At 42.7% G+C, this 27,071-nt stretch overlaps 1 protein-coding gene across 1 annotated transcript in view; it reads right to left on the bottom strand.

Annotated features, from left to right (window-relative positions):
* Positions 1-26,818, bottom strand: part of LOC134635478 (glutamate receptor ionotropic, NMDA 2D) — a 34,321-nt gene extending 7,503 nt beyond the window's left edge. The window contains exons 1-13 of the mRNA XM_063484858.1: positions 26,531-26,818; positions 26,023-26,229; positions 24,763-25,029; positions 21,326-21,654; positions 20,047-20,161; positions 10,232-10,437; positions 9,440-9,608; positions 7,884-8,037; positions 7,302-7,427; positions 6,180-6,409; positions 5,665-5,825; positions 2,117-2,186; positions 1,907-2,024 (exon numbers count right to left, since the gene is read on the bottom strand). Of these exons, the coding sequence (XP_063340928.1) occupies positions 1,907-2,024; positions 2,117-2,186; positions 5,665-5,825; positions 6,180-6,409; positions 7,302-7,427; positions 7,884-8,037; positions 9,440-9,608; positions 10,232-10,437; positions 20,047-20,161; positions 21,326-21,654; positions 24,763-25,029; positions 26,023-26,229; positions 26,531-26,818 (2,440 nt within the window). The remainder of the gene's footprint in view (positions 1-1,906; positions 2,025-2,116; positions 2,187-5,664; positions 5,826-6,179; positions 6,410-7,301; positions 7,428-7,883; positions 8,038-9,439; positions 9,609-10,231; positions 10,438-20,046; positions 20,162-21,325; positions 21,655-24,762; positions 25,030-26,022; positions 26,230-26,530) is intronic.
* Between the last annotated feature and the right edge of the window lie 253 nt (positions 26,819-27,071).

Raw genomic sequence — 27,071 nt, 5'->3', positions numbered from 1 at the left:
CAGATGGGGCATGATGCCAGACATGTCCAGAGACACTGAGCTCCACAGCTGTTGAGCAGCAAACCATGACCCGTACAATCCCATGCTTTTATCGCAACATGACAAACCTCTCTGCATTCATTGCAAGATTTCTGGGGAAAAAAAATTACAAATCTGCCAGCCAAGAGCTAAAAACCCAGCTTCTCACATTTTTAATATCTACTCACTGAATAATATATTATTGGAATCAAAATCATGATACTATGCAAAATACAGGAGTGGATCTGATAAGAAGGGGAAAGGGAAATCTTGTTACTCAGCAGTTTTGATTTATCACGAAAAAACGTTGTAGTGAGATCAATGGACCAGCTCTTAAAGCTGTGGTATGAATCACAAGAGGTGGCAACAAGGAGAACAACGTGCTCACAGGTTTGAGAAAGCAGTGGAAAGTATCTTGGGTGCTCTGCTATCCTCTAATTCAGTTGTAAAAAAATGATAGCACTCAAACACAGCATGGTACAATAATGATGTAACACTGTGACACGACTTAGCCCCGCTGAAGGTGTGACGCTGAGTCCTTGAGCCGCAGGGCGATTGTTGAGATGCAGCCTTTGAGGGCACGCTGAATGCGAGCCCCCCCACCCCACCCCCTGCTGCTCTCCGCATCCAAACAAACTAATCCTCTTCCTTAGTAATCCACTCCAATAATGCCTTCCTACAACTAGAACTCTCAGCATTCAACACCACCCTGTAACTAGATCCATCCAGCGTGCACAGCTGTTAAGGGTTTGTGCTACAATGAACATAAGCAAGGACAAGGAAATCTATCAAGAATTAAAAGAAATGACAAACACTGCATGTCAAGGCTGTCTGGGCTCCCTATTTTTCTAGCAAACACACACACACTCGCATCCTTTTCCAGGTCCAGCTATTCAGCTCCAGACGCCAGTCTTATTTAATAGATCTTGGCACCAAATTGGCATTATCAGTGTGTAAGCAGCTAAAGCGTCTGCATGCCAGAAACAGCTAAAGGGCTTTGTCCGCCACGCCATAAGCAAAGCTGATTTAAAACACGAGAAAAAGCCAAACAAGCGGCATCCGACTGAGACAATAAACGTGTGTGGCGGACTGTGTAAAATGACAATCAAGCATTAGTGTACCGACGACTAAAAACAGATTCTCATGTGCTAATCACGAGTGTGTAAAGTAGACAAAGCGCACTAATAACATCTCTATTTAATGATAGTTGTTTTTTATACCTCGTTTTACTTTCCTGTTCAGAGCATTTTCAGGTGTTTCTTTTCACTTTTTTGCCACACTTCCTCACTTTGTATGTCAGTTTCAGCTAATCTGCAATAGGTATAAATCTGTCACCACCACACAAGTTGTGACTTTCTTTTTTTTTTTTTTTACAACAGTGACTCACAGAAGTAAATCTTTTTTTTTTTCTGTTAGGTTTTCAAGCAGGGAGAAAAGGAAAGCCAGAGAAATTCAGACAGGTTTGTACGAGAGTAGCGAGACAGTGGGGGAGGCAGACATTTATCAACACAATCAAGTCATTTTTGCTAAGAAATAAACAAACAAAACAATTTTCTTCTTGCTCTGTTGTTTCTCCTCCCCTCCTCTGGCCAATAAAGAGATGTGCAAACCTCTTTAAAAGCGCCATCGGCCCTCTCCTACACACTCTTATTCCCTGTGTCACAATCAAAACACCTTAGAGCCTTCAGCCTCTCCACACACCTTACACTCCCCCCCATCCACCACTCCACATCCTCTCATTCATCTACCCCCTGGGTCCTCCATCCACCCCACACTCTTGTGCTACTCTGTGGCTCGTTTCTCTATCCTTTTCATTTTCACCTTCTCTTTGCTCCTGCATTGTCCTAATTATTTTCATCTGAACCCCTCCCCTCTTCACAGTCCTCACCATCTCCCACCAGCTGCAGCAGGGCCAGGTCAAGAGGACGTTTCCAGCGTGAGTTTTTGTGCAGGGCGATACCGTAGCCTGTGGTGGCAAAAACCTTCCCCGAGCCTATGGTCATCACCTTGAAAGAGAGGACAATGAGCAGAACTTGAGAAAACCACCGAGAGGCGGATGCATGCCGCATGCACATACGTGTGAGTAAAAAGTCCTCACCTTACAACCTTCGTCCTTCCGAGCCATATAGTTCAGTACTGCAGCGTCATAAATAAAGGCATCCAGTTTCCTGTAAAGGTATGAAGGGAGAATTCATTCATCATTTAATGGGAGACGAGAGCAACGGGATGGAGAGACTGACTGAGGCAAGAGAGGGGATATAAAGGTATAGCGCCGCAATGTACCTGGGAAGAGAGTTAGGGTGCAAAAATATATAGCAGACAGGCGCACAGAATGATAGAGAGGGCATAAAAAGTTAAATCATGACAAGAAAAGGGAAGAAGAGTGGAATAGTAAAGCAGGTTCGGCGGAAAGAGTGAAAACACAAGGAGAATAAAATAAGGCAGAGATCAGGAAAAGATGTGTGGGTAAGAGGGAGCGGGATGGTGGTGGAGGCGGTGGAGGGGACGAGGAGGATGGGGATTTATACGGTGCGGAGAGCGTTGTGACAGGGAGTGAGAGAGAGGGGGGAGAGATTTACACACTTCAGGGGGGAAAAGACATGGGATAGAGCTAGAGAGTGATGAGGATTATAAAGTTTAAATACAGACACACTGAGAAAGCACACTGGGAGGGGAAAGAATGGACCAAAAAAGAAAAAGGAGGAGAAAGAAAAGACATGGCGACATAGGAGGGCAGATGAAGAGGAGAAGGGAAAGATAAGTACTGAGGAGCAGAAGAGAAAGCTGCTGGAGAAAAGCAGGTGTTCCTCATTCTTGTGCATGTTAACACTGAGTTATAATTGTGGTGTCAAGGCAAGATTCAGTGGGGGCTGAAGGGGGGGGGGGGGGGGGGGGGGTGACAGAAGCTTAGGATAAAGTAAACTGGGATTATCCAACACATGACGGGTGATAGAGATTCTACTAGAAACTGAAGAGGGAAATGCTGTTTGCACTGCGTGGGTGGGTGGAGATAGCGGCAAAGGTGGAGAGAGAAAGGGAAAGAGTAAAGGTGAGAGAATCTTTGCGGGAAAGCATGAAGTGTGACAAAAGATGTGAAACGTTAGCTGGAGTTGAAAAGAATGCCGCTGTGTGTGATGGCCCGCTGGTGTGAGACTGAGAACATTAAAAACCCGGAGCAAACAGTGACAGCAGGCCATATCTGCTGTCGTTCATTGCTGCAATTATTTCCATTCCGTCCAACGCAAACAAACGTGCCAGAGGCGTTTCAAATAAACGGATTTGTTGAATGTCAACTGCAGCTTCCAAGGTCAAGGAGGAACCTGCATTTATGCAAACGCAGGCCACTGACTCCAGCTCAAACTCACATCAGCTGATAGCACAGCTGTTTCCCCTGCTGCACATCTCACTGGCAAATTTGGGACACGCTATCTGAGATGCTTCAGCCTGCACAGAACTGCTGCTTTCTCTGCAAACCACTTTGCAAACCACCTCCTCCATTTCATGCCACTCGTGATATTTCTGAATTAATAAATGTCATCCATGGCTACTGATGCCTGTTTTGTTCTGTAAAGGATCTCGCTGCTGGTCTCCTGCCTTCCATGCTTTCCATGATCCTGACATAACTGTCCTGACATAACATTAACTAAAAGATTTCACTAATTGGAGAAAAAAAGCTTGGTTTGTCTTGAGGAAACAAATTGATTTGGCCTTTTTTTTGTTTGTTTTGGTGAGATTTAAAGATAAACAACAGCTGCTGAATATCCCATGTAGTAGAATATTTTCATTATATAATATATATCTAAGCTTAATCTAAGTGCCGTGAAAAAGATCGAGAAAATCAAGTATTTGCCCCCTTCATCTTTTCTTATTTTTTGCGTATTTAGCACATTTAAATGTTTCAGAGCATCCAACTAATTTTAATTTTAGACAATATTTAACAGAATATCACATTAGACAAAGATAACCTGAATAAACACAAAATGGAGGTTTTCATTTATTAAGGGAAAAAAAGCTATCCAAGTCTACCTGCCCCTGTGTGAAAAAGTAATTGCCTCCTAAACCTGATAACTGGTTGTGCCACCTTTGGCAGCAAGAACTGCAATCAAGTGTTTGCGATAACTGGCAATGAGTCTTTCACTTCACTGTGGAGGAATGTTGGCCCACTCTTCTTTATAGAAGTGTTTTCATTCAGCCACACTGGAAGGATTTAAGGTTGTGCCAAAGCATCTCAATCTGATTTAAGTCTGGACTTTGACTGGGCCACGACAAAACCTTTTTCTGAGGTATTCAGAGGTTGATTTGCTAGTGTGTTTCCGATTATTCTCCTGCTGCATAATCTAAGCGTGCTTGGGCTTCATTGCACGAAGGGAGCCTTATATTTTCCTTCAGGATTTTCTGTCAGAAAGCAGAATTTGTGGTTCCTTCAATGACAGCAAGTCGTCCTGAAGCAGCAAAACAGCCTCAGACCATCACACTCCCACCACCATGCCTGACTGTTGGTGTGATGTTCTTTTTATGAAATGCTGTGTTAGTTTTACACCAGATGTAACAGGATACAAGCCTTCCAGAAAGTTTAACTTTTGCTTCATCAGTCCACAGAATATTTTTTAACAAGTGGTTTTTGCTAGGATCTCTCACACAGATGCCATTTTTCACCATTGAAGGTTTACCACCATTCCAGGTTTTCTCCATTTGTGGATAATGGCTCTCACTGTGGTTCGCGGTGGTTAGAAATGATGGTGCAATCCTTTACAGACTGATAGATGTCAGTGACTTTGTTTCCCAGCTGTTTCTTTAGATTGTGACACAATGCTTTTTTGCTTTTTTGAATCGTGATCTTTTAGCCTACCTCATTTTGTCAGAGAGGCTCAATTTAAAAGATTTCTTGATTCAACAGGTCTGGCAGTAATTAGGCCTGGGTGTGACTAGTGAAATCCAATCCAGCTTTCTAAATATGTGGTTAGTCACAGTTATTTTATAATTTAACAAGGGGGGAAATTACTTTTTCACATAAGCTCAGGCAGGTTTGGATCGCTTTTTTCCCCTTAATAAATTAAATCTTTAGTCAAAAACTGAATTTTGCATCTACTCGGGTTAGCTTTGCCCAATATTAAACTTTGTCTGATGATCTCAAATATGTAGTGTGACAAATATACAAAAAAAAAATTAAAAAAAGCGGGCAAAACCTTTTTCAGAGCACTGTATACTTACTTTGATATGTAATAATATATATTGGTTTGTCTGTTGTCCCCTTAAAGTCTTAGGCAAATGATTTTATGTTCAATTTGAGGACATTTTACAAAAATGAGCACATGTGCAAACCGGGTGGCATGTTGGCCCAGTGGATGTCACTTCACAAAACGAAGGCTCTGTTCCAGTCTGCTTGTTGAGTGGGGTATCTGCACATGTGTGGGTTTTCTTAAGGTACTCTGGTTTCCTTTTACAGCCCAAAGACAAGCATGTGAGTGATTCTTAATTGGCTGCAGGTGTGGATGTGTCGTTCCACGTTAACCCTGTGATGGACAGGCTGCGCCCCTCCTTTTACCCAAAGTCCCTGCTACTCTATTTAGATAGGCAGTTACGGATGGATGAAGGAGTGAGCGAGGAGTGGAGTAAGACAAAGGTAAAGGTTCATGGCAGACAGACCCGGTTTTGAGGTTCAGTATGGCATCCTCCACTCCTTTCTGGTTGTATTTTCCCATGTACTGGTGCATGTCTGGGTAGTTGGAGCGGATGTTTTTTTCTGTGCTACCGTTGGGCACCGTGCCAAACTTCAGAGGTGGGTACTGCTCCTCGGGATGCTGAAACTAGCAGAGCAAAGGGAGACGAGGGAGGGAGACGGAAGGGGCATGAGACACACCAGGCTGTGCACCAATCTGTCTGACCTATTTCTGTCCACTCTCCAGACTAACTTACAACACTCCATGCACAGTCAAATCTTTGAAAAGAGAGCAGTCTGTGGACTTAAATTAGTATTTAGGACTGTCTTTTAAGTATTCGAGAACTGTGGTAATTGAGTTCTGTTAAATGAGATTTTATTCATTTCTAAATTCCTGTGCTTTAATCAATTTAACATTCAAATGCATGGGATTTAGCTCACTCTAAGACTTTAATTCTCCTTCTGCTTTTTCTGCTTAATCAGTATTCAAGCCATGAAGTACCTTCTTGTCCGAGAGGCCTGACACTGTGTCAATGTACTCCTCCTGGATCATGAAGGCAGCCAGGTTAGCAGTGTAGGAGGCCAGAAAAATGACAGCAAAGAAGGCCCAAATCAGCACCATGATCTTGCTTGTGGTTCCTCTTGGGTTCTCCACTGGCACAGAGTTGTTAAAGACAATGGCCCACAAAAGCCAGACAGACTTTCCTATAGTGAAAGTAGACCCTCCAGCCTCTGTCCAGAAAGATAAGGAAGAAAAGAAGAAATTAAAAAGAAGACCTTTCAGTTTAAAAAGAGCAGTTGTAACACTATATTTACTTCTAGGAAGCGATCCAGCCGGTACTCAGCACAAGTGTATTCACAGGCATCTGTAAATGAAGCGGCTGACTCAAATTAAACGCATCTGAATGAAAAACAGCCTCAGAGCATATGAAAAAGGAAACCTTGCAGATTTTCTTTTGACAACAAACCTCATAAGGTGGCGCCTATACGTTACGTAGATGGCAGATATCAATTCATCTGCTACACGATCAAACAAACCACCTGGTGCAAAAATACTATTCAAAAGGACTCAAACACTCCTGCCTTTACACAGCGGGAATAAAGGAGGCAGGAAGAAGAGAGGCGAGAGTGAATAAGAGGGATATATGGGAGGATGACAGAGGAGTAAATTTATGTAGAACACAGCAATCATGCAGTAAAAGAGGCGAGCCAGGCTGGGTATTGGACCAAGGCATCAGGCATACTGAATATCACAGGGGTACAAACTATGCTGCTGAATAATAAATGGCTTCTTCGGTATTGAGAGTACTTGGAAGGAGTTCAGTATACTGTAGGTATAATTTCCTCTTTGCTACACTCACAGCTAAAGATTCATGGCAGCTCATTCAAAATACACATCGATTTTTTCCCCTCTAATGTAACAGCTAACTAACGAGACAGCAAAAAACAAAAAAAACAATCAGATGCTTTCATAAGATCATTGTGACTAAGATTTTTTTTTGAACCAGTTTTCCAGGAGTGTGTTTAATGTTTGTTCTTTTGATCCATTTGGCAACAGTGATGGACTTCACAGAGATGCATTAATCACACTGGGAAACACAGACAGCTTGGACTCATCACTCACTCTTGCCGGTCTGGAGACTGCGGTTGTAGCCTACGGGGCTGAAGAACTCAAAAATAAAGACAGTCACAGCCACGACGGTCAGGCACATGACGAACATCATCACCCACACCGCTGGACTGTAGGGCTCTGTGGAAAAAAACAAAAACATGCACTTTTTGTACTCTTATTGCATTATTAAATTATTGTAACTGTCATTATCAGTATAAGAAACAAGAATGTTTCATAAATCTAGCCCATAATGGAGACTATATATGCAGAGAAATAAAAACCACTAGAGCAAATATATTCTCCAAAAGCCCATAAACACCCTCTCTTCTCTTTCTTCTTCTTCTTTTTTTTTTTTTACAATCATCTCAATGCAGTCTATAGGCCCATAACACTGTTCTCCTGCTGGAGCCTGGAGTCTGCTGACGGAGTGAAAGTAAAAGTTAAGAAGACGTGAACCTAAGAAAAACTAATGGCTAATCTTGATGTAAAGAACTAGCAACCAAAGGCTGGGGCGTTTTATGCAAACTCAGCGCTCCACAATTAGATTAGATTCTGTACATCAGCTACACGCCGCCCACAAACACAGCCTCTTACCTAAGAAAGCTGATGGCGATACAGTCCCATTGCTACGGGAGACCATGACACTGATCCCCGTCTCCACAAAGGGCACAGAGAAATCCACAACTTCTGACCTCTCCTCATTGATAGTCAGCGAGCCAATGGCCATATCTGCCCGCTTGTACACCACCTAAAGGGGGACAAAGAGCAGCGCTAAGAAATAAATCGGCTGTAATTATGAGTAAATCGTGTACCTGTTACAGCTAGACAAAGCCCATCCTTTTCAGTCCAGAAGGTTTTCAGGTAAGGTGCTGACAATTCACACCTTGACCCTTTGTACATCATTAAATTTGCCTGCATGAGAAACTCGGTCTTGTACAAATACTGAACACGTGTCTCTTCAGCATCCCTTTAGCATACAAAATGAGCTAGGACGCTTCTCAACCCTGCCACCATCTAGCAAAAACCTGAAAACCGCTGTGTCCGCTGATTGTACGAGTGAAATGTTAATCTACATTAGACATGGCACATTCGCTCTTCAGAGCAAATCAGCAGAAAAATGAAGCGAAGTGGAAAGCAAAGCACCCTCCTCTCAACTTTGCCAAGTCTCTGGATTACCTGATCAAAGAATGGCAGGCTTTGGAACATCTGATCAAAAGACAGACATTAGTTTGAGAAAACAAAATTCGCTTGCCCTTTTGCATGTAAAAAATAGATTCGACAGACAGCTTTGGCCCGGGCTCAAGTTATAAATGATAGAGCAGGAGAGCGCAGTGGAACTGTTTTGGAACCTGTGACAACTGGCGTTTGGCAAGTTCCCTCTGGGACAAAGATAGAAACAGCAGGGCGCTTCAATGAAACAGCAGCTCCCGTATCGATCTCGGCTGGTGTGTGAGGATGTGTGCATGCTTTTCTGTCTGTCTGTGCATGCTTTTTTTTTTTTTTTCATTTTCTTGCCAGCATCTCTGTATCTTTACTTGATGGTGGATCATGAACTATATTACCAAGAAAATATCAAGGACTACCAGCTAGGGGGTATCTGACAGAGTGTGTGTTTGTGTGTGCGCGTTTGTGACTAAGGATGTGTCTCTGCAGATAACACACTGTCGGGATGCGTTTGTAGGAGAGTGAGCTCACTGCATGTGTTACACATTATGCTTGTCCTTCTAATTTGTTTAACCGTGAGTTATTTTCTCTCTAATACAGTACGCGTTCTGTTTTGTGTGTGTGTGTGTGTGTGTGTGTGTATGTGTGCATGCCTGCTGCAGTGTGTAATAAATGACAGCTGTCTGATTGCTAGCAGTGGTTAAGTGGCCATAACTCTCACAGCGATTGATGTGACACTTAGCGTTTAACTGGTCACCCAGGACGCGAGACCACACACTGAGGAATGCTACTACTTGACCGAAAATGCAACTCAAATATGCAGAGGCACACACACACACACACACACACACACACACACACACACCCTTTTCACACATGCACAAGTGATACGGGAGCGACATTGAGAACACATTGCTCACAAAGGCAGACAGGCAGAACCGTGAGCTTCCACGGGCTTACAGACACACACACTCACAAAGACTTGCCTCTCCAATCATGCCGTTCCAAACCCCATCAATTTTCTTCCCATGTTTCCCATTGGTCACTAAGTAAAGATCGTAGGTGAAGCCGACAATTTTGGCCAATCTCTTGAGGATGTCAATGCAGAAACCCTTGCAGCACTGCTTCATTGGAGCCACACCCTCATGGATGGCACTATGAAAGAGACACAGCACAGAGAGTAAAAGATAATAGCAAAAAATTAACATAGTAAAACTTTAAAGGCAAAAATCTTTAAGGAAAGGAAAGGAAAGGAAAGGAAAGGAAAGGAAAGGAAAGGAAAGGAAAGGAAAGGAAGACAGTTGGATATGGTCACAAAAATGGAGTACTGTGGCCAAGCACTTGTTGACAGGTTTGATCGACCTGTGCAGGATAGGTGCTGTCATCCCTTCAGAAGCTGATGAACCATAAAGCTCCACTGTGGTCATATCTGATTCCAGACCCCTGAGTCATTCCACTGATCCTCTGGAGAGCAGTCTGTTATTGATTACGGCCAGGGAGTGAAGAGACCACAGTTTTGATAGGTGACTGATGTCACCTCAATTGGATGGCATCATGAGAGCTTAGGAACTCCATTCCAAACACTAGTAAATAAAGCAGTCTCTAGTACTCCTTTCAATTAGATTACCCTCCGTTATTTCTTTTCCCAAAGTACCACCATCTTTGAAATGAAAGTGTCCAAAAATAAGGTATGGAAAAGACAATCACATCACATACATAATAAAATACATGAGTTATTTCTTTTACATTTCTCCCTCTTCCTTTCAAGGCTTTCAAACCTGGCATTAAGGGGTCGTCTGCAGGGAACTGAGTCACGGATGCAGGTTCCAGATGCAGGGTCTGCAAGCTCTACAATGACAAATGGCCTTTCTTCCAGTGTGACAACACGCAGGTGCTGGGCATCATCGGGTGGTTTAAGGAATGGCCCGTAGCGGGACCAGGCTGGGTACCGTAACCTCAGCACGCCATTCTCCCACCAGCCTACCTAGGGGAACAGACAAGAGAAACATTAGAGGAAGTGCAGTACTCTAGTGCATAAGACCTTTAGTTATAATGATAAATAAGCACGTAATCTTTCCCATATAGAATAAAAAGCATTAGAAAAACAGGTCATATTCACATTGTCTCAAGACTTGTTGGAAAGTAAAAGCTAAACTGACTTGGATTAATGTTTCAAGTAATTCAAACAAGCGTTTTCCAAATGTGTAACAGAATCAGTTCGTGTAACCATTTTTGGAAACAGAATGTTCACTAATCTCAGAAGATAATTTGGCTCAGACCGCTGCTATCTTTAAGGCTTTTTTCAGGCCCATTTCTGGGGTTGTCTTTTTCACCGATCTGCAAGAAAGTTGGAAGCAAGGGCTGATTTTAATCTTGTATCTGGGCATCTGGTTGAAAGGCTGATAAAAATGTGTGACCTTGGCAGAGAAGCAAGAGGTGTAAGATGGCAGTATTCCAGTTCATTCATGAGTTATCTCAAATTAAGTCTGGATTCTGATTGGCCAGGAGGGTTGAATTAACCTTAACAAGTAACAAAATATTTCAGAGAACTGTGTTAGACTCACTCTCTTTCCCATTTACTTTATAAATTTATGTGTGTCCATGTGCATATGATCTGAATTAGAAATTCAGAGTATTTCTGTTAGGCTGTGTTTTATGCACCTGTGGACGTTTCCCAGTAGCACTGTGAAGTTTTCAATGTCTGACTGAAGAAGGCGGCTGTACCTTTCTCCGAAATCCTTTCATTCCTGTCAGATCATGAATTGTTATTAACTTCCAGTTATTGGTCTGCTTTGCTTCTTTCCTGGACTTTCCCGAGATATCTCTCTGATGTCTAGCTGACTTGAGGAGGGGCATGGAAAGGACTTCTCATTCAGAAAATACTGTTTATGCAGTTTAAGATGAGATTTAATAATGGTCTGCGCTACAGCTGAGATTTTCTGTTTAAAAAGCTGCTGCTGGTATTTACTAAAGGGGGGCAGTGTTGATTTTCCAACTGAACAGAGATGTTTTTGTGGCTGTCCATGTATTTGTTGTTCTCTTTTAGAGGGCAAAAAATTGGGACTATTCATTGAGGCATAATTCACTGCAAATTACGCTAAATTAATTTTTTTTTTTTAAATTAGATGCCATCAAAACGAGCAAGGTTGATGAGCTCAGTGCCACAACTCTGCCTCTGTACTGTTTTAACTCGTAACTCCCAATTGCAAGTTTAGATCCCAGTCCCATATATCAATCATACTGGTAACTTGATCACAGAGGAAGAATACCAGTACAAGTTACGCACACTGAGGTGCACATATTGGTACACACACACAGCCACGTTGTTTTTAACAGTGAGCAGAGCGGACTGCAGTGTTTTAGGACCAAATGGTCACATTTCCACACACAGACTAATTCACAGTAAAATAGTTTCTGCATGTCTTTTCTCAGCAGTGGTTTTTAGAGCACCTTAATATTTAAAAAACAAACACAAACACAACAAAAAAATCACACTGAAATGTCGGTCAAAAATAAGTATTGGCTGAGGGGCTTAGAAATAATATGCCATTTTAAAAAAAAAAAAATTTAAAAGAAAGAAATAATACGCTATCTGAAGTTTATAATATTTACCTGCAGACTCACACAGCCTGTAAAATAAATGCTCGCAATTATGCACGCGGCACAGTAACAGTAACTTAGATGGCGTTCTTCTTCTGCAGGTCAACAGTTGAGCACATGTGGTAGAGAGGTTTGTAAAAAAAAAGATTTTTTTTTTACAGCAAGAAGCTGAACACTAGTTGTGTTTTAACAAGATGGCGCCTTTGTGAGAACTACTATTGAAAGAGACTAGTTCATTATAAAAGTGTCTAAAGGCACAGGTGGTACTACAAATATAATTTTATGTGAACACTTACTATAGAGTTTTGATAAAAATGTTGAGAATCTACTGGGGTTTTTTCCAAGTATAAAAACAGTCAACAATTCATTTTGTATAAAAATGGCTGTAACTGCTAAAAAATTAATGCAAAATGTTTGTAAAACTGTCATGGCCCCCTCAGTCCTCCTGTTTCTCTCTGTGCTTGGGTTTCTGTGTCTGTGTTCATGGATGGGACTCATTGCGGTTTGCCTCTGGCTGAACACACCTGCTACCAGGAATGGAGCGTTAGATAAGACAATGAGGAACAACCTGTGCAACTTGTGCGGGCCGACTCTCCCTCGCAGAACAGCTCTCAGCTGGTGAGTGCCTTTATTTTGGAGTGAAAGGACATTTCATTTATGCCTGTCCTGTGCGCCCAAAAGACCACGCTCGCAAGTAGTAGTAGGGATACTGGCGAGCGAGCAGTGAAATGGCTCAACCCTACCCAGGCTCATGTTTCCAGCAAAAATCATCTTAAATCATCCTCTCATTCTCTCTGGCAACAATTTAAAACAACTTTGTCTGTCTTCTTGAGGCCCCTCTCACGCCTCTCGAAGTTAGTCACACCTGGTCGAGATACCATAACCCAAACATAGACTGGAATAAAAACCAGAATGTCTCTTTCAAACATTCGCTTCAGAGTCTCACTATGGGCAACGCTCTCCCAGCCTTGTCCTCAGAAGCCTCTATATCAGTGGTGTCAAACTCCAGTCCTCGAGGGCTGGTGTCCTGAAACGTGTCCCTGCTGCAACACACCTGAATAAAATTAGTAGGTCATTAGCAAGACTCTATAGGACTCGACTGCATGCTGGCAGCCAAGTTCTATAGAGAACTTGCTGATCACTATCTGTATGTGTCACCCTGGTATTTCACTGTTAATAAATGCACTCGAGTTGACCACTCTAAATCCTGGGATTGGGTCCACTCTGCCCTGTGTTCTTCACAAAAACCCCTTGAATTAAAGCTCAAAGTCTCCACTTCCATCACATATCGATGGCTGGATCCACTGCTGTGGTTTACAGAAGTTATCTCTGTCCAACAAATTATGGACCTAACTGTATGTATGCTTGTATGAAGTAATAGAGTACCTATCACAACCAAAGGGCAGAGCATAAAAACAATCTCAGAAAGCCCCTCAACAGAGACATGTTTATTGAATACACTTATATCTGTAGTTTTTGTTGGCTTGGATGTTTTCTGAAATCCTTATATTACATAAATAGAAAAAAAAGACAGAAAAAACAATCCAATGCAGCAACCACACAAAATAGTGGCACCAGATGATTGCAGCTACAATGAAGATCTGTTTGACAGTCTCAATAAAAACTGAATTTTAAAGGGGTCATAAAGGTAGCACTTTGTGAAAGGCTGTAATCATATTTACTGTTAACAACTTATACTGGACGCTGCGCTTACTCACTCTGTTTTAGAAAACCGAGCCTTTAATATTCACTGTCATGTGGCCAATCTGTGGTTGTGCAAAGGGTGCAGCTGTTACTCACATATGTTTGTACTAATAATTTACATCATGTCAAATCAGACATTAAACAAAATAAGAACATTATTCATGGTAATGGTTCTGAGTAGAATGAAGCAATTAAAATCCATCTCCTGGCATTGATTAAATCTGCCAAAACTCACCTCTGTTCATTAAAATGACAAATTTCATTTTTCCCCCTGAAAATAAAGCCTTCATGTCTTAAAATGCCTTAGATGCAACTCTGTGCTTTTAACTTATTTAATTTACATCATTCCTCAGCTAACTGCCTGCAGACCATCTCCACTCACCCTCTGCATCTGCCTTACAAATTCTCTTATTAAATACATCATGGTTTACACAGCCGAAGTGCATGTTTTGTTAGAGTTTTTTAGTAGAGTAAAATGTGCTTAATTTATAAATCAGGATGTCCAAAGCACATGTTGTTTCTGTGATTCAGAGGAAAGACAAAACCAAGGTTTGCATCCAGTTCCAGGAGTACACTAGATGATGCTAAGGATTAGTGTTAAAACTAAACAAATTTGCAATCACAAATAAAGCATTTTGATGGATTAACTCTTCTTGGGAAGCTTGTTGACAACTTAAGTAACGTTATCCTTACTTCACCTGTCTTTTCTCTGCTACATTCCTTGTGTGTCTGTTGTCTGTTTGTGAAACAGAGCAGAGGAGGAGGACAGGTGAGACACTTGTGGTGACACAGAGAGCAGAAGACTCACACACTGAGCGGAAATTTTAAAAGGCGCCCTTAAACAGTATCACCCTTCACGATGTCATTTATCAGTTAATATAGTGTCTTTTTGATGTTATACAACCTTTGCTCTGATAAATTAGCCAGATGCAGCAGGTTCACAGGACTGGTTTCAATCGGTTTGTTACATGTCCAGCCTCAACTCTGACTGGATTTTTTTTTTTTTTTTTTACTCATGATCCTACTTCCAAAAATAAATGAATGAATAAATAAAACACCATATGAACAAGGTTAAAAACTTGACTTCAATCAGAGGTGCCATTAAGTTTCAAATCGAAGGAGGGCTTTACTGAGATGGGGTTAACTGTGCTGAGCTTAAATCCATAGCTTTAACATCTTGGACATTTAACAGCCTGGAGCCAAAGTTATAATTTTATTTGACTTTTTTAATAAAAAAAAAACTGGCCCTAACATTTTATTTTTATTTTGATAATCTTACATGAAGCTATGAGACCAGATTGTTCTGTGTCCACTATCGACCTGAAAATGTCTATCAAGCATCTTTTCACTAGTATCATCGTTGTCTCCTTCTCTTAGCATTATTTATAGCAATGCAGCCGGGATGGACTGGATGCCTCTGCCTGGGTGCCTGGGATATTCACACTTCTTAAGCAGCACAAGGCTGAACCACACCCAGGAACAGTGAGTTTATTTGTGAAACTTCCTCTAGCTGCCTCTCTTGACAATTCTCGGCGTGATCACCCAATAAAAGTCACATCTAAGTGTCGTGACAATTGAAAAAGACACAACATAATAGAAAGTGCACATGGAAACTGTAAACACATGCACAAACAAGAAGATATGCCGTTAAACGCACACACATACACACGCACACAGTCACATAAAAAAAGATAAGAAATGAAAATGTGAGTGCTTTAGCAGGCCAGTACTGTAAAGTTTGACAGCTTTGTGCCGCCTTCCTGTCTGTATAATGCGAGCACTGGCAGAGAAGAGGAGGCGGTGACAACAATGACTGTATTTCGACAGCACTTCGACCAAGGCTCCACAGCAGACATTCAATCAAAACACACTCAGGAAACGCAGAGAAAACAGACAAAGCTTATGGGAGAACACATTACTTTCTACAAGACACATACCCCAAAAGGCAAAAGCGCAAATGTCCGAAAAAGACCAGCCAAAAAACGTAAAAAATGAAAATTGCTGAATATATTCATAAGTTCGGGAACTGGGAGCCACTTTAAACTCAAACCTTCTTCTTTAGAAGTTTTGATTGTCATTAATAAAGGTTCATTCTAGTAATCCGTCTCTCTGTGCTTTTCTCATGCGAAACAAGCCGTGCAAAAGCTGGACAACCTTCAGTACTAGTCTGCAGTGTTTCAGTGTGCTAAGCTGGGTGCTCCCATGATCTAGGTAATGGTGCAGTCATTGTAAAGAGAACATTAAATATTCAGGGAGAGCCAACAGCGTGGATGTGCATAATAGGCAGATGCAGGCGTCTTATCCTTATTGAGGGTGTGTGTGTGTGTGTGTGTGTGTGTAATAAAGATTGTGCAAGAAGGGTGTAGGCATACTCTATGCTCTCTCATTTGTGTGCACATACGTAGATGTCTGCATGTGAGCTCTAAGCATGTGTGTATGTGGGCGAGTTTCGCACCCTGCGTTTGCACAGAGTCCAAGGACCAGCGCAGGAGCTTCTAATTGAAAGGGATTTGAGGGATATGGCAGGAGTCAGCATGTTACGACATGCTGAGACTGGACTCTGGTGGGCTGTTAAAACCAGCAGGAGGCTGAGAACCACCAATGTGTGTATTTGTGGTTGTGTGTGAGCGTATGTTGGTGCATTGCTGTTTGTATTTGTGCAGAATTGAATCCAGTTGCAGAATTAATGTTCTGAGATTTTTGTGTCTTTATGCATGTGCAGTGTGGGAAAGAAAGGCAGGTGTGTGTGTGAAAATGAGCCTCGCTCTCTCTCCTCTGACACTGACGAGGGGAAAATCCCAGCGCATTAAAGGGAAAACATCCCCAACAGGTGACAAGGCTTCGTATTAAGGATTCCTGAACAAATGCTGTTTTATAGAATATGCATGACACGCCAGGTGTACAGGTGCTCGGTAGATGTGCACACACACAAAACAATGGTGAGGCTACAATCAGATGCTGATGAAGCCCAGAAACCTTCAGGACTATTTAAGTCTGATTTTCACTTTATTTTAGAAAAAAAAAATCAGCAACTATTAATCTAAACAACATCAAGAAATTGCTTTCTGTGAATGGACAAAGAATAAAGTAAATGCACATGTTTAACTGCATTTTCATTTGAATAAAATTCTCTTATAGTTCTACTTCTCTGTCAGTGCGCCCCAGGGTGGCTGTGGCTACAATGTAGCTTGCCATCACCAGTGTGTGAATGTGTGTGTGAATGGGTGGATGACTGGTTGTGTAAAGCGCTTTGGGGTCCTTACGGACTAGTAAAGCGCTATACAAATACAGGCCATTTTTACTTATTTTCTCTTATACATATATAAATTTACGCATATATAAACACTATTAGAATTGCTCTACACAGTCAATTTCTTCTACTCTAGGACCTGGATGACATCAAAGATTGAGGATATTTTAATTACGCTCCTGTCGGGCACACAGGTCTAGTCTAACTTGAAAAGTTTGTTCACCGCTCTGAAGTACTCATGAGTTTTGGAGGTTAAGCAAAAAAGAAATTTCATCAGCTAAAAAACTTTAAATTTTACTTAAGATATAGTTTCTTTTTTTAAGGCCATCAACAGACAAAAGTCGCACAGACTGTATACTGAGCTTTGTTTGTTCACAAAGCTCAGTATACAGCTGGATTTTTGCTTCATTAAAGATAAAAGACAAAGTGTTTCATCTAGGGGAATATTGAGTGAGAATGGCGAGATATAATTAACATATCACTGAAATGTTGATCTTAATGGTCATACTGAATAGCCTGTTAGTATACTTTCTGTAAAGACAATGGGAATATTTCAGTGTAGCTTTACTGCCCCTTATAATTCTGATAATTCTATAATTGCAGCTGTTACTACATGTATAAAAATGTTAAATCTCAAGTACGATCGTGTGCAGACACATAGAAACATCAGTCAACAGCTACATACACTCACTATCCACTTTATTAGGGTACACTTGCTCAACAACTCCTGCAAATATCTAATCAGCCAATCACATGACAGTATCTCAGTGCATTTAGGGACGTAGGCATGGTTGAGACGACCTGCTGAAATTTAAACCAAGCATCAGAATGAGGAAGAAAAGTGACTTGAGTGACTTTGAATGTGTCATGGTTGTTGGTGCCAAAAAGGCTGGTGTGAGTATTTCAGAAACTGCTCATCTACTGGGATTTCCCACACAACCATCTCTAGGGTTTACAGAGAATAGTCCAAAAAAAGAGAAAATATATCCAGTGAGCAGCAGTTCTCTGGGTGAAAATACCTTGTTGATGCCAGAGGTCAGAGGAGAATGGCCAAACTGCTTTGGGCTAATAGGAAGGCAACAGTAACTCAAGTAACTGCTTGCTACAACCAAAATATGCAGAACAGCACATCTGAAGATACAACAGACTGAACCTTGGAGCAGATGGGCTACAGCAGCAGAAGACCACTCCTGTTAGCTAACAACGGGAAAGTGACGCTACAATTTACACATTCTCACCAAAATTAGACAATAGAAGACTGCTCTGACGAGTTTTGATTGCCACGTTTGGGTGGTAGCATCACAATTTGGCATAAACAACATGAAAGCATGGACCCATCCTGCCTTGTACCAATGGTTCAGGCTTTTGGTGGTGTAACAATATAGGGGATACTCTCTTGGCAAAGGTTGGACGCCAACTGAGGATCATTTAAACACCACAGCCTACCTGAGTATTGTTGCTGACCATGGGGAGCACAGTGTGCCCATCTTCTGATAACAAGCTATGTCACAAAGCTTAAATGATCTCCAAAGTAGATTCTTGAATATGACAATCTCAATCCAATAGGAATGTGAGATCATGAATGCACAACCAATCTGCAGCAACTGTGCAATAGTATCATCATAACATGAAGCAAAATCTCCGAGAAATGTTTCCAGCACTTCGGTGAATCTATGCCACAAAGAATTAAAACAGTTCAAGAGGCAACACACCTGGCACCAGAAATATGTAACTAATAAAGTGTCAGGTGAGTCCATTTAGACATTGTTTTATTCCAAAAAAGGAGCTCGTGATTAAATATTGAAATGTTTTTGCTGCAGTTCAATCTTAATTTTCATTAGATTCATGCTCAAATAGAAACTGACATCTGGGAACAGATTTGCAAAGTTACAGTTTTTTGTGGAATGGAATTGGTATTTTTTGGTAGGTTTACAATTTGTTTCCAGAGCCGCCACACCAGCAAGTGAACGAGGTGGTGCTCATCAGAGTCTGTTCTTTATGGGGCAAACAGAACGGTGGCTTAAAGGAAAGGAAGCTAAAGCAGCTTGTTTCAGACAGTGGATGAACTGTGGGACTGCAGACCATGTTGAAGATAAATAGGGATTATTTTGAAACATGAATCATGCAACACTGCTCTTTTAGAGTCCAAGAATAAAACCTTTGCCACCAGTGGCCACTCAAGTCAATCCTCATAAACTCCCATGGCGATATGTTTCCATGCCCCTTCCCAACAACTTCAAAACAACTAATTCAAGTCGCTAAACTGGAGCTCTATTGGTGCCTTTTGAAGCAATTTCAGTATAATTATCAAATAATATAGCCTCCCTGTGGTCATGGGGGGAGGCCATTGTTGCTTATTGGTCAAACCAAAGAAAACCAAACAAAAAAACATAAGAAATATTCAGTTTAAAGTGATATAAAAAAAAAAGCAGGAAATTTCATTTTAGAAGCTGGAGAGCGTGCATGTTTTGCTTAATAGGTGACTTCAAAAAATTATAATCATCAAAAGTGATGATGATTAGATGTTTGTCAATGCTCCGATCATTACGGAGTAATAAGTGTGTCCGTTCGTGCGTGTGTGTGTGTGCAAGCTTGTTTGTGGTATTACGTGAATGCACTTTAACCATGAAATGAACTGAATAAGCAGCATTAGCCAAACAGGCAGAGTACAGCAAGTGTGCACAAAAACAAAGCGCAGTCAGATGGTCAGCAGCAGCCAGCTTCTCTCTCCTGAGGCACCAAAAGCGAAATCGTGAACTTCACATGAGCATGCACCTTTGTGACCTGCATATCATCACCGTCAAGTTTATGTGCCTATTACTGCAACATGAATCTCTTCTACTCGCTCGCATACTGTAGAGATATTATTAATTTTGCTCAAATCAGCAAAAAAAAGTTGCTCTGGGGGTCAGCAGCTAAGAGCTTTTTTTTTTTCCCTACTTGTAGTCTCAAGACTATCAACAATAAAAACACATTATCCTTTTACACCTCAATAAATCTACAAATAAAAGATTCAAAGAAGTTATGTCATGTCCTTACATCTTCCCATCCACGTCCAGGTGTCCACGAGATGACGTCCAGGAAGGGGTTGGCCAGGTAACCGTCACTATTAAAAGAGTAATCTCGACCACCAAGCGTGATGTTGCTGAAATATCTGCATTGAAGAGCGGCAGAAGGGGAGAGGACAGAAAGCGCATAATATCAGCGAATGAATTAACATTCATCTTAAAGATATGAGGAGAAAAGAAGCGTCACTTGTGTTTGATGCAACAGAACGCCTGCCCTGCTCTCACTTGAAACTAAATCACAGATCCTCTGTGGTGACAGTCAGGGCTTGTCTGTTAATCAAATGTACAGACGAATGATCAGACACACAGAATTGTCAGGATCTTTGAAGTCAAACAACTGCTGCTCTCGGCATCGGCTGCGGGCTCTATAGTTTGTCTGGTAATCACGCAGGACAGGCTTTCTAATTGTCTCCTTATGTCATCTTGCTGGCTTCAAAACACAAAATCTGAGAGCTTTTCTTTTTTTTTTTTCTCTAATGCATGACAGAAAGCTTCATATGGAACAGCAGCTTGTAGTTGCAGACAGTGAACAGTAGGTAGCAGTGCAAAAAAATGGAAACGAAAACATCTTTCTGCTCTGTTCCTAGACATAATTTATAAACAAACAGAGGAGAATCCATTAATCATTTCTCAATAATTGCCTCACCGTTTGTGCTGAGGATCATTTACAAAAAAAAATTACAGCAAATAAACTAATCAATTTCATGTTTGGAAACTACTTAGAGTACTCTCTCCATACAATATTGTGTTCAATGTGCACATAGAGTGAGAATGACTGATGTTATATATGAACCGGGGTAACCACAGCCACCTGGGATACCTGTTAAGAGTGTGCTGCTTGTGCATTTGTACAGCCTACGAGGAATATATTAAAGCTAGTTCATTAATATACATGAGACATGGTCTGCTTGCTACAGATGCTGTGGTAATTTCGCCAACTCACAACTACACGCACCAACAACATCTATTTTGCATGGATGATAGCCAGCTCCAAATTCAGATATCCCCTTTGTGCCTGCTCTCTGACACTGAATTTACCAACTCCACCCATATATCTTCCAGCTCATTCTGGCGAAGAACCAGACCTCCTTTCATAGACTAAACCATGTTCCATCTCTATTTCTGTTCCTTCCTATTTCAAAGATTTTGTCTGGAGCTTGCCAGCTGTGTTGTACCCTCCAACCTAATATTTCTCCTCCTTCCCTCCTCATTTCTCTAGAGCTTCACTCTTTCCCCGATATCTCTCTCACCTCATCCTGCCTCGCAGTCTCTGGGTCTGATTGGCATCCGTCATGCAGTTGGTGACAAAGTTTGGCCCGCCCGTGGTTCCGTATTCCTTTCGCATTGCCACTGCCCCATGAGTCAGCACCGACACACCGCGAGCGATCCTTCGGCGGGGCTCGTCCCTCCAGCCCTGAGGCCGTACAGCAAATAAAGCCCGGGGCAGGTTCTCCATGCCCAAACCGGAGAGGGCTGGTCCCACAGCAAACCACATGTGCGAGGCTCCGGCTTGACCTGCGGCCCAGGCAGCTCGGAAAACCAGCTCAGCCTCCTCCTGGGAGCAGTACAGCAAACGTACCTGGAGGACAGCAGGAAGGCAGGGAGGGAACAGGGACGAGGGGAGACACACACACACATACACACTAGTGAGATAAGGAGGGGAAAGGGGAGACGTGGAGAGAGACAGAGGGTGGGAGAAGTAAGGGGAGAAAGATAGAGCCGGAGAAGAGGTGTACCTGAATGGGAGGGGAGGAGGTTGGATAAAAAAGGCCATATCAGCAAATAACAAGGATGCTGGATGAGGTAAGAGGAGCGATAGCTGTAAGCTGATGTGATAAGGTGTATGGAAGTCGGGTGTTAGACTTCAAGAGGGATGCAGGCGCTCTAAAAAGAGGGAAGACTGCAGGGCAGCATGTGATGTGTGCTAAGAGGTGCATAGCAGTAAAGGTCAGTGCTTGATGAGCTTAGGCCTAATGAAACAAGTTACATTTATGGTTAATAAAAACAGAAGTAAAACAAGGAAAGGAAAAAAAATCAAACAACTATATGCGGTGGAGCAGACAAGCAGCAAGGAAGGAGGAGGAGGAGGGGTGGCGGTTAAAGTCCAAACACACCTGAGGGAAAACAAGGGGGAAGAGGTTAAGCTCTGACATGTTATTAAAAAAACAGGATAGAGAAAGACAACGGGAGACAACCGGGGCAAAATGAGCGGATGAGGAGGATAGTCAGAGATGGGAAAAGAGAATAGTCAGTCCTTGGAGATCAAAAGGGGGGAAGGAGGGTTAGAGAAGAAAAGCAAAGGATGATATTTTGGTGAAATCAGTGCCTGGAGAGATAAGAGATGTTTGTGAAAGAAGGGTTTGGATGATTGAGTGGGGCTGGGAAGAAAGAGAGAAAAGAATATTAAAGCTAGACTGAAGTGACACGGGATGCGCGCTGTGCTTCAAATGCTGAGGTAAGGAGGGATGAAATTGACAGGGTTTTTAAGGGGTTACTGGGAAACTGGAGAGAGAAGGAAGTGGAGGGAGGAAGTAGAATCTGGAAGCAGGAAGTCAGAAAAAGAAGGTGAGGGCAAATAGCAAAAAAAGAAGTGAAGTGTTTAGAAAAAATGAGGAAACCAAAAATAAAACTACAGCTTGAAAAAAAGAGACAAAGCAGAATTGAAGGGCAAAAAAGAGAAAGACAACCCTTTTATGCAATAGGAGGGGGGTGTCAGGGAAACAGACTGAAAGCACATTTTGAGAATTGCGCCTTCATTGAATTTTGAACTGTAATGGCTTGGCAAAACAATCCTGCCTGTATGCCAATAAACCTCCAGTGAATTAGGCAGGGAATGAGAGTGACAGAGGAGGAGGAGGAGGAGGGAGACAGAGGGTGGAAGACAGAGATTGGGAGACTTAATTGAGAAGGAAGGATGAAATCAGCTGTTAAAAAAAGACACACAATATCTAAAGATAGGAAATGAGGATGAGAAACACAAAACAGACAAAAAGAGCGAGATGAAGACAGAAGGAGCAGAAGAAACACTGACAAAGCAGAAGCTGGAAGAGGAATGGGACAAACGAAAGACAGCGAGAGAGCCGAGCTGAAAGTGACCCAGACCTGCACGGGGCCATCTACAATGTGGAAGAGATTATCATAAATGTAGCGCAGAGAAAGAGACAGAGAGAGAGAGAGAGAGAGAGAGAGAAGAGAGCATGCAATGCAAACACACACAACATCACTAGCCAATCACGAGCATTTATTAGCCCCCGCAATAGAGAAAAGCTAAAACAAGGGAGCTGTCATGAAAAGCAAGGTTAAAAAGCAAGCTCTCCGTATAGGCAACTCGCCGCAGGCGGTATGTTAGATTAACAGTGACACCAGCTGAGTGGAGCCTAAGGAATCCAATACACATGCACACACTTACAGACACAAATACACACACGCGCACACACACGCAGAGCTGCAGTAGCCATTCTGGGACATTAGCGATGACATTGAGACCCAGACTAAACCGAGCCAACGGTAAGCAGAGTCTGTGGCCAGGAAGACGTGCAGCAGGAGGGATGTACAACTGAATGAGTGGTAGCCATACAGAGATGGAGGTGAAAAGCAAAGCGGCAGAGGAGACTGAGCTTGTCTCCAGGCAAAGAAGCACAGGAGGGGAGGCAGAGAGGGAGAAAGGGAGCTTTGAAGGGGAGGTGGGGTAGGCATAAGAACACGGACATTAGTAACGAATCTGAACAGGAGGATCATGGGGGTTAAAGGGGGGCTTAAGAGAGGTTGGTGGTATAAAAAAATGTGAGTGAAAGACAGCGTGAGGAAAGTGGATGTATGAAAGAAGGTAAGAAGGGGCAAGCATACAGTACAAAGGAATGAAACGTGTCAGAAGTACAAAGCAAAACCACAAATCATCCTGGTCGAGATTAATAAGTCAAAGAAAATTTGAAGCATAAGCTTTAGAATTGATTGATTTTCTTGTAATATTTGGATATTTTAAGTTAAAGCCAGTTTAAGTTTAAGCCAAAATAAAGAGAGTGAGAGTTACATAATGGGAAGCAATTGTGTAGCATCAGCTTGTTAATGAATGAATTATGAATTAGAAAAAGGAAAAAAGAAAATCGGTTACGGTCATTTTCTTCCAACAAGCAGCTGCACGCTAACTGATCGCTCATTACAAACTCATTCTGTGCAGCTAAATATTGTTTTTTTAAGACGATAAACAGTCCTGTTTATCTTTTTTTTTTTTTTACAATCCAGTTTCTATTCATACAGTAACGAGTATGACAGGCTGAAATCACTAAAAAAAAAGAACACGACATAAGACATTTGTCCACTTTTTAACCTTAAAGCTTCTTAAAAGGAAAACAGGTGAAAACTGTACGATAAGTGCTGGATTTCTTCAGTGCTCCGCATCACCACAGGACATACAATGCCACACAAAAGCCAGTCGGCAAAGTCAGACCGACTCGTGGTTTTTCGTTGTACCGCTGAACTCTTTATGCTTTGGCAAGATGGGAGGGGAAGAGAAGAACAGAGGGATAGAGGAGAGAGGGGAGAGAGAGACGTGAAGGGACAGAGGGAGAGATGAAGAAGGAAGGAAAAAGCTGGGAAGCCACCTGTCAGAAAGGGGGCCCCCCAATGATAGTCGCAGCACTTCCTCCCCTTTCCTCCCCCTCTCCCTCCTCCCTCCCCCCTGTCTCACCTGCGCCTCGTTCTCCTTCAGCAGCCTGCGTGTGCGTGCCCCCCCAGGGTCGTCGGTCACGTTCAGGATCACCACGCTCTTCTTCTCCCATCCGATGAACGAGCCGTCCGTTAGGCCCTCCACCACAGACAGGAAATCCTGGTAGCCGTGGTGGCGCGTGGACACCACGGAAAAGGCGGTCCAGTCGTACTCCTCCAACACCTCAAAGATGACTTCTAATTGGAGTGCGGTAGAGGAGCTGAACTGGAGAAAGATGGAACCTGATTCCTGATTTGGGGAAGATAGTGGCAGATGTGGTTAAAAATCTCACTTTAAAATTCCCCCTCTGTGTCTAAACTGTAACTGCACTAGCATGAGTAACTAACAAACAACATTTTCACTAAAAAGAACTACAATGCCCTGGACTGCTCCATCTTTATGCACAACATCGAGGCATCACGGGGCTTGTAGTTGTTACAGAGCAGCAGCAATCGCTCCGCCGCAGGGCTAAAACAGCTTGGATTGTTGCACGAATTCTCCTATGACATCCAGAAGGGAGTGTTTCTAAAAAGTCTGTGCAGGAGGTGGGAGGGAATGAGGATTAGGCGAGGGTACAGCTTCAAAGGAAGTTCATCAAAGTGCTACAATTTAATTCCTCAAGAGTAAATGGTTAAAACAGTTATTTGTAAGCACAAATGCACTGCTTTTTATTTCTTCCCCCCCGTTTGGTGATGAAATTTGGCACTAGTTTTCTCTGATGCATACACAATCATGTAATTCAAAAAAAATGTACAGTCTGCACACACATATGCACACACATCCTTACACACTCGTGTCTGCTCACTGCTTCCCTCCCCGAAACATCACAGGCATAGCAATAGCCCCAGTTGGTGCCATTTACAGATCAAACACTGTAAAGTTTCTGCAGATCAGTGACCCTGACCTTCAGCTTGCCCTCCATCCCGCAGGCACTTCCCTGGCACCTTTTCTTCACAAACAGGATGTGCAAAGTTGTGACATTGTTGTTATGGGGATAGCAGTTTTCCCTTTATAGTCCATTAAAAATCCCGTCAATCCGAGATGCTTCAGTGCGCGACACATCATACTAAGATTGTTTTACCTGCTTTTTCTCACAATTGCAGCTACACAATCTGGGACACTGGCCTCTTGTATACATACATATATATTTTTTTTTTTAAATTCTCTCCTCACTTTATCTCATACACACTCAAGTCGCAAACACCTCCTCACCCACCCCAATTACAACCTCCCTCCTCCTACCTGTGGCATCCTCCCCAGCCCCGCTCCCCCTCCTACAGCCACAATGGGCAGTCCTGTTTGTGCAGAGACAAACTCCAGCATGGGGGCCAAAGGTCCCCAAGCTGTGCGAGGGGGCCTCTCCTCTTCATAAACCAGACCCTGCAGGGGCCGCGCCGCCAGCAGCTCACACAGCTGGGACAGTACTGTCTTAGGACTACTGTCATTCACCTGCGAGATGAAGGGAGGAACGAAGACAGACAGAGAGAAAAAGAGAGTGGGTCAGTGTGTCTTGACTTTGCCTTAGTCACAAAGAAGGTGTCTGTAGTATTCATGGCATGTCTGGCTCCTCATACAAGTTGTGGTCAAGGAGCAGAGCTCCCTGCTCATTCAGCAGGGCCTATACACACAGCAGCAATGTGCTGCCTATTCAGCTAAAATAATGAGTGATTATGAATAATGGATCGTCATTGTTATTCCCCTCCTTCAAGTAAGGCTGAACAAGCACTAGATAGAGGAGACAGTGTCTAACCTGTAGCCAGATGACGTTAGCAGAGCCCCACTGGGTGACCACGCTCTCCCCCAGGGAGCCGTAGACCCGGCCAAAGCCGGGATAGAGCACCCTTCCCCCAGGCCCCGCCACTGCCGCCTCCGCCTGCACTGTCGCACCGGCGTGGATCACGGCGATGTTGAAGTTCATCATGGCCCCTGCATCACGCTCCCGCGGACTCGGCCGGAGCAGGAGGTGGGGGGAGGCGTCCACCAGACCTGCCCACTCTGCCAGGACCAATAGGAGAGAGAGAGTAGGTATGGCGACCATGGCAACCTGCCGAGGGGGGGAGGCAGATATATATCGCACTAAGAGAGGGTGCCTGAAAGAAAGAGAGACAGCAAGGAGAAGAAAAAAAGTGAGGTGAAGAAGAAGGAAAAAAGCAAGAGCAAAGACATTAAGTTAGACTTTTCTATCATGTCCAATACAGAGGACATCAAATCAAATTAGAGAATAAAGAAAAACTGAAGAAAAAGAAGAGGGCAAGAAGGACACACTAAGTAAGAGTTGTAGAAGAAAGAAC

The sequence above is a fragment of the Pelmatolapia mariae genome, linkage group LG10_11 (assembly GCF_036321145.2).
Source record: "Pelmatolapia mariae isolate MD_Pm_ZW linkage group LG10_11, Pm_UMD_F_2, whole genome shotgun sequence".
NCBI classification, from domain to species: Eukaryota; Metazoa; Chordata; class Actinopteri; order Cichliformes; family Cichlidae; genus Pelmatolapia; species Pelmatolapia mariae.
This window is presented reverse-complemented; position numbering and strand designations above follow the sequence as displayed.